Consider the following 16,733-nt stretch of genomic DNA (forward strand, 5'->3'; position numbering starts at 1 on the left):
GGCGGGTTCGTGCTTGGCTACCATGGGGCCCCAGCTTTTGCACCATCTTTGCCCTTCCTGTGCTGCATGTCTATCCTCTTTGCTATTCTTTTTCCCCCTCCCTTGGAGAACATGTCACGGGAATGTTCCGCATTGTCCATCGCTGACATAAGAACAGTCTCACCACTGTTTTCATTCCCTTTTCCTCTCTTTATTTACCTGCTCCTGACCTTCCTCTATTTCAGCGTTTGAGATTCTTCTTTTTCTTCTTCCTCCCTGTGCACTCCTGAAAGCCGGCCTACACGTCTGACATGTATCAGGTGACTGGGTAAGGCATAATTCCCAGCCCCAGGTTGACAGGTAGGTTTCACACGTAGCCCCTGGTACAGGCCAGGACAGGGAGGGATGATTGTCTGTGCTGCTGCCTTCCCAAATTGCAGATTGGTCACTATCAGGTGTTCAGGAGGTGTGACCTGAGGTGTGAACAATCACCTAAGCCATGTGTGCCCCCTTGTGAAGGGGACCCCAGTTGGAAACAGCATGCCATCGGAGACACTGGCAATCGTCGGGATTTTCTCACAATGAGCCAGTCATCTTCACAATCAGCATCTACGAAACGTAAACGGAATGACGATAATGATTCTAAGACCCTTCCAACTGCACCACAGTTCCTCGTGGTTTCATGTACTGAAGATTGCCGGCCCTGTGAAATCCTGCTCTTGTTTACAGAATGGCACTTTGCTTTTGAAGACTACTTCAGATTCTCAAGCACAACTACTGGATGCCACTTCACTTCTCCATGGCTATCCTGTTCGTGTCGAGGCCCATGGAACTCTGAATTCTTCCCATGGTGTTATTTACAATAGGGTGGTCAACAGTCTGACCAAGGGCATAATCCAAACAAACCTCTCTGATCAGGGTGTCATTGCCATCCATCGGGTGGTGAAAAAGGTATATTCATCCTTAGTGCCCACACACACACTTTTTGTCACCTTTGCTTCTGGCCAAGATCAAAGCAGGTTATGAAGTTATCACAGTCCGACCGCACATTCCGAACCTGATGTGCTGCGGTCAGTGTCATCATTTCAACCACATTCGAATGTCTTGTTGACACCTGGCCAAAGTGTAAACTGTGCTAGGGATGCGCACAAGGGTGATAAATTGTCTGCCTCCTCATCCCTGCTGTATCAGCTGCAAACGGCGACCATGCGCCTCCTCTCGAGATTGTCCCATGTATCTCAATGAGCGGGCTGTCCAACAGATCCTGCTAAAAGAAAAAGTTCTCTACCCGGTCGCTCGCAACTTATTGACAAGTCGCAAACCCTGCGTTCTACCGTGTGGCACTTATAGTACTGTTCTTGCTATGTCTTGCTCCATGAAGGACGTGGCCATGCAGACATGTGACCTCAAATTCAACTCTGAGGTTGTGAAATCGTCCAATGTCGAGGTAGCATCACTGTCCCCTCATCCAGCTGTACTGTCGCCTCAAGGGATGAAGTCACCAGCAATACAACCAACGAGCCAGAAAGAACACAAATGGTACTTCCGTGAAGGCTTCCTGTGTCCCTCCAGCCAACCAGTCTTCTTCTGCTAACCAGAAAGGCTCGAAGAAGTCCACCAAAGGCAAATGGTCTTCTCCTTTGCCAACTTGAGGATCCTCTTCGACACTGTCGCCACATGATACCTTCGCCCGGCTGGCCTCTGTGTCGCCGGTGCACAGCACCAATCATTTTTATGCATCGGACTCCAAAGACCGACAGCACAAGAAAGCCGATACTTCTGTGGACCTCATGGAGCAGGATCCTCCTCCCTCTATGCCATGTAGCAGCGAGCCTTAGCAGGCTGGCACTCGGCAACTGCTGAGTTGACACCCATTAATTTTTCCCACATCAAGACTCTCCTCCAATGGAATGTTCGTGGTCTTCAATCCAACAAAGAGGATTTCTGTCTGCTTTTAGAATCTCGATGTCCCATTGTACTGTGCCTTGAGGACATAAAATTGCATCCTCATGACCAATTTGAGATTTCACTTTTCGTCCTGGTCCATTTTGACCTACCCCCTGAGTTCAGTATTCCATCTTGTGGAGAAGTCACGCTGCTCATACAGGATGACGTTCATAGTCTGCTCATCTCCCTGACTTTGTACCATTTATATCCCTCCATCATTAGATGTAACCAGGGCAGACTTCCTCCAGGTTATTGAGCGGCTACCTCACCCATTTCTGCTGCTCGGTGACTTTAATGCACACCATCCCCTCTGGCATTCTCCTAGAATCTGTCAGAGAGGTGCCCACTTGACTGACCTTCTTAATCAACTTAACCTCTTCTGCCTTAACACAGTAGCACCCACATTCCCGTCCGACTCCTCGCACACCTATTCCCATTTGACCTATCCTTCTGCACTGTCCAGCTTGCCCATCGTCTCGCATGGTCTGTTCTTTCTAACACATACTCGAGTGACCATTTCCCATGTGCTGTGTGTTTCCTGACTCCTACCCCATCCATGTGCACACTCAGGTGGCAGCTTACTAAGGCCTACTGGCGGCTTTACTCCTCCCTGGCAACCTTCGATGAACATGATTTCCCCAGTTGTGATGATCAGGTGGACTATCTTACAAATGTTATCCTTCCTGCTGCAGAATGTTCCATTCCCTGCACTTCCTCTTCACCATGCCTTCTCCCTGTCCCTTGGTGGACTGAGGCATGCTGCAATGCAATTCGCGTGCGGTGACGTGCTTTCCGCATTTCTGGCCATCATTCTATGATGGAAAACTGTATTAATTATAAACAGATGTGTGCATAGTGTCGTCACATTATTTGGGATAACAAGAAAGCTATCTGGATTTCATTCACTAGTTCTTTAACAGTTCCACTCCCTCCTCTGTCGTGTGGGATAAACTCTGACGGCTCTCTGGATCCCTTCCCCAATTTCTGGCCTGACAGTAGCAGACGGTCATCATGGATCCGATTGCTTTCTCCAATGCATTGGGCTGCCGTTTTGCAGAAATTTCTCTCTCTTCCCAGTATCACCCTTCTTTCCTCTGTCGGAAATGAGTGGAGGAGGCTCAGATGATAGTTTTCTCTTCTCAGAATCATAAGTGCTACAATGGTGCTTTTGCTGTGAGGGAGTGAGGTCTTGCTGTCACTTCATCTGGATCCTCTGCCCCAGGGCCAGATGCTGTTCACATTCAGATGTTGCAGCAACTTTCTCTTGCAGGCAAGCATTTTCTGCTTAATATGTACAACCGCATCTGGGCAGAGGGCACGTTTCCCAGGTGCTTGCGTGAAGCCACTGTCATACCCATACCTAAGCCCGGTAAGGACAAACACCTTCCTTCTAGCTATTGCCCTATTTCTCTTACCAGCTGTGTGTGCAAGGTTATGGAACATACGATTCATGTCCGGCTGGTATGGTGGCTCAGTCTCGCAATTTACTAACCACTGCACAGTGTGGATTTTGAGTGCGTCGTCTGCAGTTGACCATCTTGTCTCTTTGTCCACCAATGTCTGAACGGTTTTCTGCAGAAATCCCAGACTGTGGCTGTGTTTTTCGAGTTGAGGAAAGCCTATGATATCTACTGGAGGACGGGTATCCTCTGTACACTCTACATGTGGGGAGTGGCCGCTTGCCCTGTTTCCTTGAGGAATTTTTAACATACCAAGTGTTCAAGGTCTATGTGGGTTCTGCCTTGTTGGACAGCTCTATCCAGGAATATGGTTTGTTTCAAAGTTCTGTCCTGAGTGTTGTCCTCTTTGCTATCTCCATTAACCCTGTAATGGCCTGTCTCCTGCTGGGCATCTCGAGTTCCCTTTCTGTTGACGATATTGCCATCTTTTGCTGTGCTCCGAGGGCCTGTCTCATTGAGTGGAGTCTTCAGCGATGTTTTGATCATCTTTACTCGTGGGGCATTGACAATGGCTTTCGTTTCTCCGCTGACAAAACCATATGTATGCATTTCTGGCTGGCGCAGTTGGTTTCTCCCACTATATTTACGTCTTGGACTTGTTGCTCTTCCCTTTGTTGAAACTACATCGGAAGTTCACTGAGGCTTTTTGCAGATGATGCTATGGTGTATCGAGAGGTTGTAACAATGGAAAATTGTGCTGAAATGCAGGAGGATCTGCAGTTAATTGACACATGGTGCAGGGAATGGCAATTGAATCTCAATGTAGACAAGTGTAATGTGCTGCAAATACATAGAAAGATAGATCCCTTATCATTTAGCTACAAAATAGCAGGTCAGCAATTATCTGGGAGTACGCATTAGGAGTGATTTAAAATGGAATGATCATATAAAGTTGATCGCCGGTAAAGCAGATGCCAGACTGAGATTCATTGGAAGAATCCTAAGGAACTGCAATCCGAAAACAAAGGAAGTACACTTGTTCACCCACTGCTTGAATACTGCTCAGCAGTGTGGGATCCGTACCAGATAGGGTTGATAGAAGAGATAGAGAAGATCCAACGGAGAGCAGTGCGCTTCGTTACAGGATCATTTAGTAATCGCGAAAGCGTTATGGAGATGATAGATAAACTCCAGTGGAAGACTCTGCAGGAGAGACGCTCAGTAGCTCGGTACATACCTTCACCGAGGGGTCAAGCAGTATATTGCTCCCTCCTACATATATCTCGCGAAGAGACCATGAGGATAAAATCAGAGAGATTAGAGCCCACACAGAAGCATACCGACAATCCTTCTTTCCATGAACAATATGAGACTGGAATAGAAGGGAGAACCGATAGAGGTACTCAGGGTACCCTCCGTCACACACCGTCAGGTGGCTTGCGGAGTATGGATGTGGATGTAGATGTAGAACTACGAAACTTCTGCTGCTCATGCTCAACAGGAAACACTCTTGGTCCTCCCACGTCATACCTGGCAGCCCGGCCCCTCAGTGTCCTGTGTGTCCTCAGTGGTAGTTCCTGGGGTGCAGATCAAACCACCCTCTTCCATTTTTACTGGTCCTTTGTCCATTTGAAACTAGACTATGAGTGCTTTGTTTATGCATCTGCATGTCTGTCCCTCTTACGCCGTCTCAATACTATCCGTCATCATGGCATCCGTTTGGCCACTGGCGCCTTTTACTCTAGCCCAGTTGAGTGTCTGTATGCAGAAGCTGCTGAACTACCACTGTCCTACCACTGTGACTTTCTCCTCAGCAGATATACATGCCTTTTGTCTTCCATGCATGGCCATCCATCCTGTGCCTCCTCCTTTGATGACTCTTTTGATTGCCAATATGGGGCACATCCCTCTTCTCTGTTACCTCCTGGTGTTCGCTATTGCTCCGGCAGTGTAACTTCTCACTCTTTGCAACTTCCCCAGTGGGTATGAACCCTCCAACACCTTGGTTTCGTGTGGTGGCCCATGTTCGCCTTGGCCTTCATTTGGTTCCTAAGGACACTACTCCAGCCTCATTCTGTCACCTTCAGTGTTTCATGACCTTTGCATGGAACTTCGCGACTGTACCTGTGTGTACATTGATGTCTTTCGGACTGATCATGGTGTCGGGTGTGCCTTTGTCATAGATGCTGATGTTTTTTGTTATCAGCTTCCGGCACACTGCTCAGTATTTCCAGCAGAGCTCTTCGCCCTGTATCAGGTCACAGAGTACATCCGGTGACATAGCCTTTTAAATTGTGTCATATGCTCAGACACTCTCAGCACTGTTGAAAGCCTCTGTGTGCTGTACACTGCCCATCCCATAGTGCTAGGGTCCAGGAAATCTGCACTTTTGATGGAACCACTGCTGTTTGTGTTCCGGTCATGTCGATCTGACAGGAAATGAGGCTGCTGATGCTGCTGCCAAGGCTGCAGTCCCTGTACCTCAGCCCACTATGTCTTATATTCCCTCTGATGATCTCTGTGTTGCTGTCTGTCAGGTGGTGGTGTCACTTTGGCATCACCACTGGCCCTACCTTCATGGGAATAAGCTACAATCTATTAAGCTTCTCCCAGTGGCTTGGACGACCTCTTCTCAGCCCGCCTGCTGCGAGGTCGCCATTTTAACTGGGTTGTGTATTGGGTGCTGCCATTTTAGCCATCGTCATTTAAGTGGCGCTGCCCCACCACTTTGTACACATTGTGCCCAAGTTTTAACTGTCTGCTATTTCCTGACAGAATAGCTATTTTTTAACAGTTTACGTTCCCGTCTCTGTTTTTAGTTGTCTTCTCTTATGTCAATTGGGATTGACATGTAGTTGTTTTCTAACTCCTGTCTGTCTTTGTGTTCTATAGTTTTGACATGGGCACTTATGAACCTAGGTGATTTGTGCCCTAAAACAAAACAAAAACAAAAGGAAACTTTAAAAATGTTCGCTGATTTGTGTAGATAAATACAAATGTTGCCAGAAATGCCTTGCTTTTAAGTGCGTTACATGCCTGGCCTTATCTAGAGGGTGCTTTATAACCAGAATTTCATATCAGTAATTACCTGTGTACTTTGTGCATTGCTGATCATGGGAGCTTACAAACATTTGTACGTTCTTTATTGTTACATTCAGCTATGGCATTTGTTCGCAGATGAAGATGATAAGAAGAAAAAGAAAAAGAAGAAAGGTAAACCGGAAGAGGAAACAAAGGAAAAAACAAAAGGTCCAACAAAGAAAGCTATAGCTGCTATGCAAGAGGCACTTAAAAAACTGAAAGAAGAGGAAGAGAGGCTAGCCAGGGAGGAAGAAGAGAGGCTCAGGAAAATTGAGGAAGCAGAGAGAGCAAAGGAAGAGCAGAAACGTTTGGAGCAGGAACGAAAGGAACGAAAGAAGCAGAAGGAAAAGGAACGTAAGGAAAGACTGAAGGCTGAAGGCAAGCTTTTGACTGCAAAACAAAAGGCTGATCGTGCTAGAGCACAAGCAATGATCGAAGCACTGAAGGCACAAGGTGTTGATGTTCCAAATGTGGGTGAGAAGAAACAGACCACACCAAGACCAGGGACACGAATCAGGGCAAACAAAGTAAAGGCGCAACCACCCACTCCCGCCCAACAGGAAGGTATGTAAATTATTTTTGTTTATCCCCTTACTCAGTAAATGTTGATATAAAAACATATTGTCTTCTTAGTAAAAAGCAGATGATAAATAGAAAAATTTCTTTCAGTTACAGTTGAACGCAAGGTGGAAGTTGAAATCGTGGACAAAATACCTACAGAAGTAAACAATAAAGATGTTAAGGATGAAGAGGACGACGTTAAAGAAGCATGGGATGCAGAATCATCTCAGGATGAAGAGGAAGAAGGTTTTTATAAAAGAAATACTTCTCACCTTTCTTTAGGGTACTGCATTGCAAAAAGCAAAGTGATTGACTTGTATATCATTCTATTTACTCATTTCTTAGTATTAGTAGTACAACACTGTTAAATCTTACATTATTTTTACTCGTAATTTGTAAGATTATTGACATACCTCCCCTCCCCCAATCTCTCTCTCTGCGCCACCATCACTACCTCTCTACTGTTCTCTTTCGGCACAAAAAAGTTCCCCACTTTTCTGTCAGAGTCTTTTAAAGAGAAACATATTCATCTTTTTTGTGCTTCAACAGGACGTTTTTCCTCTGGTTTCGTTCTTTTCCTTACTAGACCAATGTGTACTACTTATGTAAAATGAATTCTATAGGTCATTATAGTTTTGACAATTTGTTTTATATAATTTGACACACACAAACAACAGATAAGTATGCCTAACAAGTATTTTGCGGGCGCTTTGCTCATATTACAAAAATTTTACTGAATTTGCAGTCTTTGCCGTTTTATATAACTTTTGTCAGTTAGTTTAAGTTCTTTCCAGACATTTTAAGACCCTTATTAGCCCAGTCTTTTGTCACTGCAGTATTACATAGGGCATATTTGTATAGACTTGATGTGCCCACTATACAGAGACAGCAGATCCTAAAGTTTTATTAGTGAAAAAAATGCTGAAAATAAAATGTTAGTTTGGTGACTTCAGATCCCTTGCGGTGACCCTAGAACCCTTGCCGCATGTTCACTGTTTCAGTTAAATCTCCCATTACACCTCATCCCAGATTTTACATGCATAAGTATGGTAACTTTGAACTTCTGGTTCTCAGTAACAGATAATGGTATCGAAAAAAGTTTCGAAATTCCTTGAGAATATCATCCTAAGAACATAAGGTAACATTTTTTGATGATCTGCTATGAATAGGAATGATAGATTTGGCCTCTCCCACAGTTGTTAATTTTTAAACTTTTTTTTTGTGGGTGGGTGGGGGTGTGGGTGTAAGTACTCACGAACTGCCCATGAACAAATTATGTTTTAGTAAGTTGGCTAAGGTCCACCCTAGACAACACCTAATGCAAAAGAACCAACTGATTTGATCAGAGTGACTGGCCTGGTGTAAGTGTTTGTTTCAGTTTTGGTCCTGTACCATAGAATAGCAGTAGTATGCCTGTTCTTCGGATAGGTATACAAATGGTCACTAAGGCAAGGGCTATCCAAAACATGAGATATGACCCCATGAAAAATCACATTCTCATGCATAGCTTTTTGGAAGATGTTGGTACCATGCACTATTGTGCACAGACCGATGTAGGGTGATTAATTTCTTCTTTTGCAAGCTATTGAATTTCTCCTTCTATTTATTAACTGATATTGTAGAATCTACTTCCATCATATGGCATGTTAAACTGTTAAATTTTTCCCATATATGGTGATGCAAATTATTACTGAGAAAAAATTGTAGCTCCATTAGCTTACAGTTCACAGTGGTGAGGTCACATCACATGCGATGGATGCACTCTCAGAACAGTGCTGACTCTGTGCAATTGTAGACACGATGCCCAGATTCTGAAATGAAGTTTCTCTTCACCTTCAGAAAAATTGGTGCTGTCGAGGTGTCTCTGCATCGCAGTGAAAAGGTGAAAGATAAGATCTGGGTAAACAAGGTTAGACTGTAGGCCTTCATAACCTGTGTTTGTGATAGTGCTGATATTTGTACTATAGGCATTTTCCTATGGTCCAAGGCATACTTCTCTCCATAACATTTAGTCTTTCAGTGTTGGAGACACCATCAAAGGTTTTAATGTCTCAGAAAATAGTTACAAACTCGGACAAGCTCAGCAAGCGAAACTATTTCTATTTATTGACAAAATAGTCTGTTTGTTATGTCAGCGGACTACTGCCTAAGGTAGTACCAATGTGTGCTGTGGAGTGGGATGTGGGAAAGATTTTTCACTGTTCACTTTAATTAGCACTAAGGCCAAAAGCTTGTCTAATTTCAGTCCTCTTCCTTTTCTTTTAAAATTGTGTTTGTGTTTTCTTACTTCTGTGCGCTTCCTGTGCATCCTAGTGTAGTAATTACTAGATTTGAGTCCGTAATTGCATTGTCCTAGGCTCTTTTGTGGGTACACATGTGGTGTGCATGGTCTCAGAGTATTGCAGCCTTTCTTCTCTCCCAGACTGCATTCCCTTCACTATACCGACTCTTCCCCATCCTAGCTCCTCCACCTCTGCCTCTTCCTCCCCCTCCCTTCTCCCTAAGTGCTTCCCTTTATGATGTCCCAACTGTTCCCTCAGGTGTGCTATTCCTTTTCGGTCTTGTCTCTCGTGTTTTCACTCTTTCCTTTTTTTTCCAATTTTTTCTGGTCCGCCTCGGTGTTTCACCTCCCTTTTTAGATTCTTTTTCTGTTGTATCAGCCATTTGGGGAAGAACTTCCTCCGTAGCATCTCCTGCATGGGTTCTTTGCCTCCCTCACTCTCTGTCCCCACCTGCCGCCTTCCTCCCCCACTGTAGTCCCCCTCCCATCCCCCACCCCTAGGTCACCAGCATGTGTAGCCAGTTCATATAGTGGGGCTGTTATATATGGATTCGCTGAGGCCCCTGACATCAGAGGGATCACATTTCTGTTAGATCAGCTGTCACTGCCTCGCGTATGTCTAGGAGTGGTTGCTGGTCTTTTTAGGGCTTTGGAACTCCTGGCAATGACTGCCACACCAAGTGGTCCTTGCGCAGCTGGGTGGTGCCCGCAGGGTAAGACCCTGTTTGGAGGGGATGGTACCAGGGTGGACACTCTACAGATGAAGGATGCTAAGGACTACACTCCTGGCCGCTCTTCCGTAGCCATGTATTCAGAAAGGAACAGTTCTCTCTCTGCTCCTACTTTTGCTTCCCTGGCCTTCCCTCCAAGGCCACCCCCTGGGTGACAAAACCCTTTCACCATTACTGGGTTTGTTCTGAGACAAATGGAGAGACTTTCACCACTACCAGACTGCTCTCGTTTGTGGAACACAGTGAAGATAGGTTTGCTGAAGTTGACTCCCTTAGTAAGATGAGTCTGGATCCCTGCTGATTAAAACCTCTTCTGCCAGTCAATCAGCTTCACTTAGTGCTTGTGTGTGCTTGGAAGACATTCCACCGAGCATTACTCCTCACTAGTCTCTAATGTGATATAGAACATTATTTCCCACAGGGACAGCCTCCTTTACTCTGATGAGGAACTTAGGACTAATCTGGAATGGTGCAACATTTATTTTGTCCGGCAAGCCCAGAGAGGTCCTGAGAACAATCTCATTGATACCAGTGCTTTTGCCCTGGCTTTTGAGGGAGAACCTTCCAGAAAAAGTCAAAGTTATGGTTTACTGTTGTGACTTGAAGCCCTATATTCCACCTCCCATATGCTGTTTCCAATGTCTCAACAGTCACATCTGTTTGTGATGTGAAGCGAATCCTATTTGTGGTGATTGTGGCCACCCTCTCGATGTAGTGAGTCATTGCAACCTACCGCCCAAATGCATGAACTTTTCTGACACACGTTCTCTTTGCTCGCCAAATTACCTGATCAACAAAAAGGAAGGCAAGATTCAGAAATTCGAAACTCTCAACCATCTATCCTTCTCTGAGACCAGACAGAAATTCGACCATCTCCAACCAGTACTTTTTAACATGTACCTTTGCTCCATACTGGTGTCTTATGCTTCCTGCTCTTCTTACCCTTCTTAGATAGCTCCCTCCCCCCTTCCTTCTCCTTGGGGATTTTAATGCCCATAACCCTCTTTGGAGCAGTACCATGATCACTAACTGGGATAGGGTTGTTGAAGACATGCTGGCAGGGCTTGATTTCTGCCTCCATATCACTGGAGGCCCCACACACTTTCAGTGTGACATACAGCACTTTCTCTGCTATTGCTCTTTCCATCTGGAGCCTTGGATTCCTTCCCTGTTTTGAATAGGGAGTTCATGATGATTTGTGCGACAGCAATCTTTTTCCAATATTCTTTTCTTCAGCATCACTCATATGGATGCCTTCCCAGGTGGGCCTTTATTAATGCAGATTGGGATGCCTATTCGTCGGCTGCCATCCCGACTGCTCTACTGCATGGCGGCATTGATAAGTCTGTAAGGAATTTGAGCAGTGCCATCCTCTCACAGCTGCTTTGGCGATTCCTTCTTCCTTGTTTGCTCTGTGCCGGAAGACTTGGTGGACCCTCAAAATTGCTGCAGCTATTAAAGACCAGTGTCATGCCCTCAAATGCTACAAACAGCATCTCTCTCCCTGTCTCGACCACCTCCTGACCTTTAAACAGTTTTGTACCTGAGCCTGTTATCATCTTAAACGCTAGAAATGGATTTATTGGGAGCACCCCACAAACTAATAATAATAATAATAATAATAATAATAATAATAATAATAATAATAATAATAATAATAATAATAATAATAATAATCATCATCATTGACCTACCCTGTTGTGACAGGATATTAATTTTGATCAGGGAGACAGTGGAAGCAGTGCAGGATCAGGCCCAGGCATGGTGTCATCCGGGTCACCACTGCGGCAGCCTGGCACTCGTACCATGTTGTATCAACAGTGTTTAACCCTTGGCGGCAGCAGCAGGGCTAGATGTTTGACAACCAGCTTGCTCCAGTGTTTAAATGCAAACTTGTCATTTCAACTCAGCACCTTTCCATCTTCCAGCAATGGAATGCCTAGCTACAAGTTACGGATACTGACTTGGAAAGGTTGTGATGTAACAACAGGAAATGTCACTAACTTTCAAGGTGTATCACACTGAGGAGGATTAAACAACATATAACTTAAACCAAAGCAGGGTTTGAGAACTAGACAAGCCAAAGAAATATAAGCCAAACACATGCAAATTCAATTCACTAATTCGTAATACTCTGTATCATTAATTTCATATGCCATAGGAATAAAACAGTGAGAATAAAGCATTGAACTGTTCAGTGGGTGTGAGTGAGGGATTATTCTTTTCTGTTTTCACAGCATTCTCATTTCCACCAAGTCTAGATTATGCCTTGACTGTGATGGATACCCACAAGATGTGCTAACAAGCACCCCAGAGCATTTTCTTTGGCTGTCAAATTTTAAATTACAGTTTGAATACAGTTCAGCTGTAGAGTTTAATATGGAGCATTAATTCTGAAGGACATGTATTATTTTTGTAATAAAAATGAAGCTATAAGATGCCAATAATGCATGGATTTAATCAAGAAAACCGAACTCAAAAGTCTATTTCAGTCTGCTCTGTTTCAGTGAATCCATGGTTTCCGTAAATTGTTCCAAGCAACTGCCAGCATTTCACAGCTTGTTATTCCATGGCCAGTACTTCGTCTTAACGAGTAAACTAAGTTAAAGCTCCATGTTTACACAGTTCCTTGTTTCTGGTACAGTTTTGTCTCCCAGTTCTCTCTCTTGAAGGAAAAAGGAAAACTGTATGATTGGTGAAATGAAGTTGACTTAATGTTTTGGTGTTTGTGCCGAATCCCAGGAAGTCTAGAGGGTGGTGCATGAATAGTTGACACATTTAATGTTGCCACAATGCTTCTATTTTTGAAACAAAAATTTTCAAATTTTACATGTGTACAATAGCACTCCATTGCAATGGACAAAGCTGAGTACACATATTCCTTAAGACTTCATGGTGCAAGTCTTAATTTATCTTGTTGCACAATTGCACTGACTGGGCAGCATGTCCTTAATATTCTGTAGTCTCAAACGGAACAATTTCTCTTCCAAATATCCTCACAAAAAAAAAAAAAGAAACATGGGTTTGTACATGAAGGAGGCCTAAAGAATTCCCCATGGTGGTACTGGAGGTAGTGATAGTGCATCACACGATTGCTCAATGGTTCCTGTAGAAAATCCAGTACAGCTTTACACTGGTCCTCTTATGCCATAACTGAATGGAGCTACCGACATTACCCCCCCCCCCCCCCTCCCCCCATCATTTTTTCATGAACATTTTGTGGTTTTTCTATTTCTCAAAATTGAACACTTTGTTTGTTTACTGTTCCACTGATGTGGAAATAAGATTCATCTGAGAACCACATGTTGAATGTTATTTTGTCTTTTCCTTTTGCCTGTAATGAATACTCCAGTTTTCTGTTTGCTCTGCTCAGTCAGCTTCTGTAATGCAGTAATTTTGTAAGGGAAGAGCTTGAGATGGCTCTGCAAAATTCTTTGTACGTATCGATGAGATATCTCCATTTCCCTTGGTGCCCCCAGGATGACTTGTTTGGACTTCCCCGGTTGACGCTTAAGGTTGTTTCCCTTCCAGCAAACTGCCTTCTTCTTCAAATTTTCTTTTTAATCCGAGAATTGTGTTCCCTGATGAAGCCCAATGCATGCGGACTCTTATTTGCATTGCTGTGATGTTTTTCAATTCAGTATAAAGGAGAATTGCCATAAGGTGTTGAACAGGCAAACGTCCATGCACCGCCATAGTGAAGCGCTAACTGCGAACAAGGGACTGGCAATATTGCAGCAACATGACCTCTGCCGACATTTCCATGAAACAAAACATATTGGAGCAAAATCAAAATGAAATATAACTAGAGGTACAATTTTTTTCAGTGTTAAAATGTGTCAACTATTCGTGCACCATCCCATGTAATGTTAATACCTTGATGAAACAGTTGGATTAAAGAGCAGTTTTTTGGTCCTCCTTTATGTATTTCACTAATTATTCTTCGGTCCTGGATTAAGTACCTACCACTGCTTAAATTTGGAACAAAAATCATCAACAGTGGTAGGCGAACTCTTCTGTCATAAGAGGTCACCCTCATTCTGCCAAGAGTGCTGTCAGAGAGGGCGGAGGAGCGGGCAGAGGTTTAAGGCATTCTCTTGCAGTGGGGAAACTGCCCCTAAAAGGTGGAAGAGTCAACAATGATCAATGGCATGAGGATGCAGAAGGCAATGGAAAGCACTGCATTAAAGTCACACAATGTGTATCCACAGGACATAAGGCCTGTAATTGAAAAAGAATCACGACTATCTCTCAATTGGGAAAAGATTTTGAATTAGTCCCCCATTCAGGCCTCCAGGAGAGGACTGTCAATGGGGAGGTGACCCTAAGAAAAAGATTGAACAGTGAACGAAAGAATAATGATCTAAGTGTCGGGTTGTGGAATGTCAGAAGTTTGAATGTGGTAGGGAAGTTACACAATCTTAAAAGGAAAATGCTAAGGCTCATTCTAAATATACTGGGAGTCAGTGACACGAAACGAAAAGAAGACAAGGATTTTTGGTCAGAGGAATGGAGGGTACTCCATTGTTCTCATCAGAATCAACAGCAAACCAATACCAACAACAATAGTTCAGGTATACAGGGTGAGCACAAAGTCTTGCCCTGATTATAAAAATTCATGACAAAATAACCGTTTGACATAGTAAGTTACATTTGATGCCGTTACATAGGTTAATGTTACTAGTTGCAACCAATAGATGGCGCTAGTGCTCCACAACACAGACGCAGTCTGTTAGGTCACATTAGTTGCTGGAGAAATGGTGTTGAAGCAGGAGAAAGTGCAAAGTGTGCTTTGGTTTCATGAAACGAAATCGCCCATCAATGTTCTGCGTAAATTTCGGGCTCCTTATGAACGCAGCCCTCCTCACGTTAAATCAATAAAACGATGGTATGCAACGTTTAACGAAACAGGCAGCGTTGAAGATCATCCTCGAAGTGGCAGGCCTGGTGTGAGCAATGCAACTGTTGATTATGTTCGGCAATCGTTTCAATGGAGTCCGTCTAACTAAACTCGTCAAGAATCACATGAACTTCAAATACTGCAAGCAAGTGTGGTGAAGATTCTTCATGGAAGGCTTAGGTTGCATGCTTACAAAGTGCAAATCGTGTGGTCCTTGCAACCGAATGATTTGCTGACACATGCTGATTTTGCAACTGAGATTCTCAGCAGCATTGATGGTGCTAACGATTACTTAAATCACGTATGCTTTACCGATGAATCCACCTTTCATGACAGTGGAATGGTAAATACGCATAATATGCGTATATGGGGTTCAGAGTCTCCACATGCTACTGTACAGTTACAGCGAGACAGCGAAAAAAATGAATGTTTGGTGCGACCTCATGTATAACAAGGTTTTTGGACCGTTTTTCTTCGCGGAAAAATCCATTACCGTAGAAATTTTGCAACAGCTCATTGCCCCACAATTAGAAGAATATCAACCATGGATAATTGTCCGGCAAGATGGAGCAACTCCCCCCCCCCCCCCTCCCCCCCGACCCCCCTCCTCCCTCTCCACTGGTCTTTGATAGTGCATGATTTTTTGGATGAAACATTTCTGGATCGGTGGATTGGATTGGAAGGAACGGTGCAACACCCTGGCCGCTCTCGAGACATTATGCCCCTTGACCTTTTTTTTCCTGAGCTATATCAAGAAGGACAGAGTCTTCATCACACCAATTGCTGACGTCGACAAACTGAACACTAGGATACAAGCTGCTGTGGGTACTGTGACAGAACACATGTTACGAAACACCTGGCGGGAACTGGAGTACCGCCTCAACGTTCTCCGAGCTACCAAGCGAGCACACGTTGAGGTTTACTAACGTAAGTGGTCTTAAAAAAAAAAAAATTGTAACACTAACTTATGTAACGCCATAAAATGTTAATTATTATGTCAAACGGTTATTCTGTAATAAATTGTTATAATCAGGGCAAGACTTTTTGCTCACCCTGTACTTGCTGATATCGCAAGCAGAAGATGAAGAGGTAAAGTAAGTATATGAGATACTGAATGGGTAATTTTGTACGTAAAGGAAGATGAAAATATAATAGTAATGGGGGTTGGGAGTGGTTGTAGGGGAAGGAGCAGAAGAAAGGGTTGTGGAAGAACATGAGCTTGGTAGTAGGAATGAGAGAGGAGAAAGACTAATTGAGTTCTGCAATAAATTTCAGCTAGTAACAGCAAATACTCTGTTCAGTTACAGGAAGAGGAGGTATACTTAGAAAAGACCTAGAGATATGGGGAGATTCCAGTTAGATTACATCATGGTCAGGTAGAGATTCTGAAATCAGATATTAGATAGTAAGGTGTACCCAGGAGCAAATAATAGACTTTGATTACAATTTAGTAATGATGAAGAGTAGGCTGAAGTTAGAGACTAGTCAGGAAGAATGAGTGCAATGAAGTGGGATACAGAAATACTTAGGAGTGTAGAGAGGTGCTTGAAATTATCTGAATGAATAGCACAGTAGTAGTTCAATTGAAGAGGAACCCACATCTCCAAGAGGAGCAGTCATAGAAATTGGAAAGAAAAACATAGGTACAAGGAAGGTAACTGCGAAGAAACCATGGGTAACAGAAGAAATACTTCAGTTGAGCAACGGAAGAAAGAAGTAGAAAATGATGAGGCAAATTCAGGAATACAAAAATGCAAGCCACTTCTGAATGAAATAAATAGGAAGTACAAGAAATCTGAGATGAAAAGGCTGCATGGAAAATGTGAAGAAACTGAAAAAGAAATGGTTGTCAA

At 43.7% G+C, this 16,733-nt stretch overlaps 1 protein-coding gene across 2 annotated transcripts in view; it reads left to right on the forward strand.

Moving 5' to 3' along the window:
* LOC124790017 (eukaryotic translation initiation factor 5B) overlaps positions 1-16,733 on the forward strand; it is a 434,617-nt gene that overhangs the window by 89,281 nt on the left and 328,603 nt on the right. For both annotated transcript variants that reach the window (XM_047257568.1, XM_047257567.1), the window contains exons 6-7: positions 6,504-6,971; positions 7,077-7,214. In XM_047257568.1, the coding sequence (XP_047113524.1) occupies positions 6,504-6,971; positions 7,077-7,214 (606 nt within the window). The remainder of the gene's footprint in view (positions 1-6,503; positions 6,972-7,076; positions 7,215-16,733) is intronic.

Source organism: Schistocerca piceifrons, chromosome 3 (assembly GCF_021461385.2).
Source record: "Schistocerca piceifrons isolate TAMUIC-IGC-003096 chromosome 3, iqSchPice1.1, whole genome shotgun sequence".
Classification (NCBI taxonomy): domain Eukaryota; kingdom Metazoa; phylum Arthropoda; class Insecta; order Orthoptera; family Acrididae; genus Schistocerca; species Schistocerca piceifrons.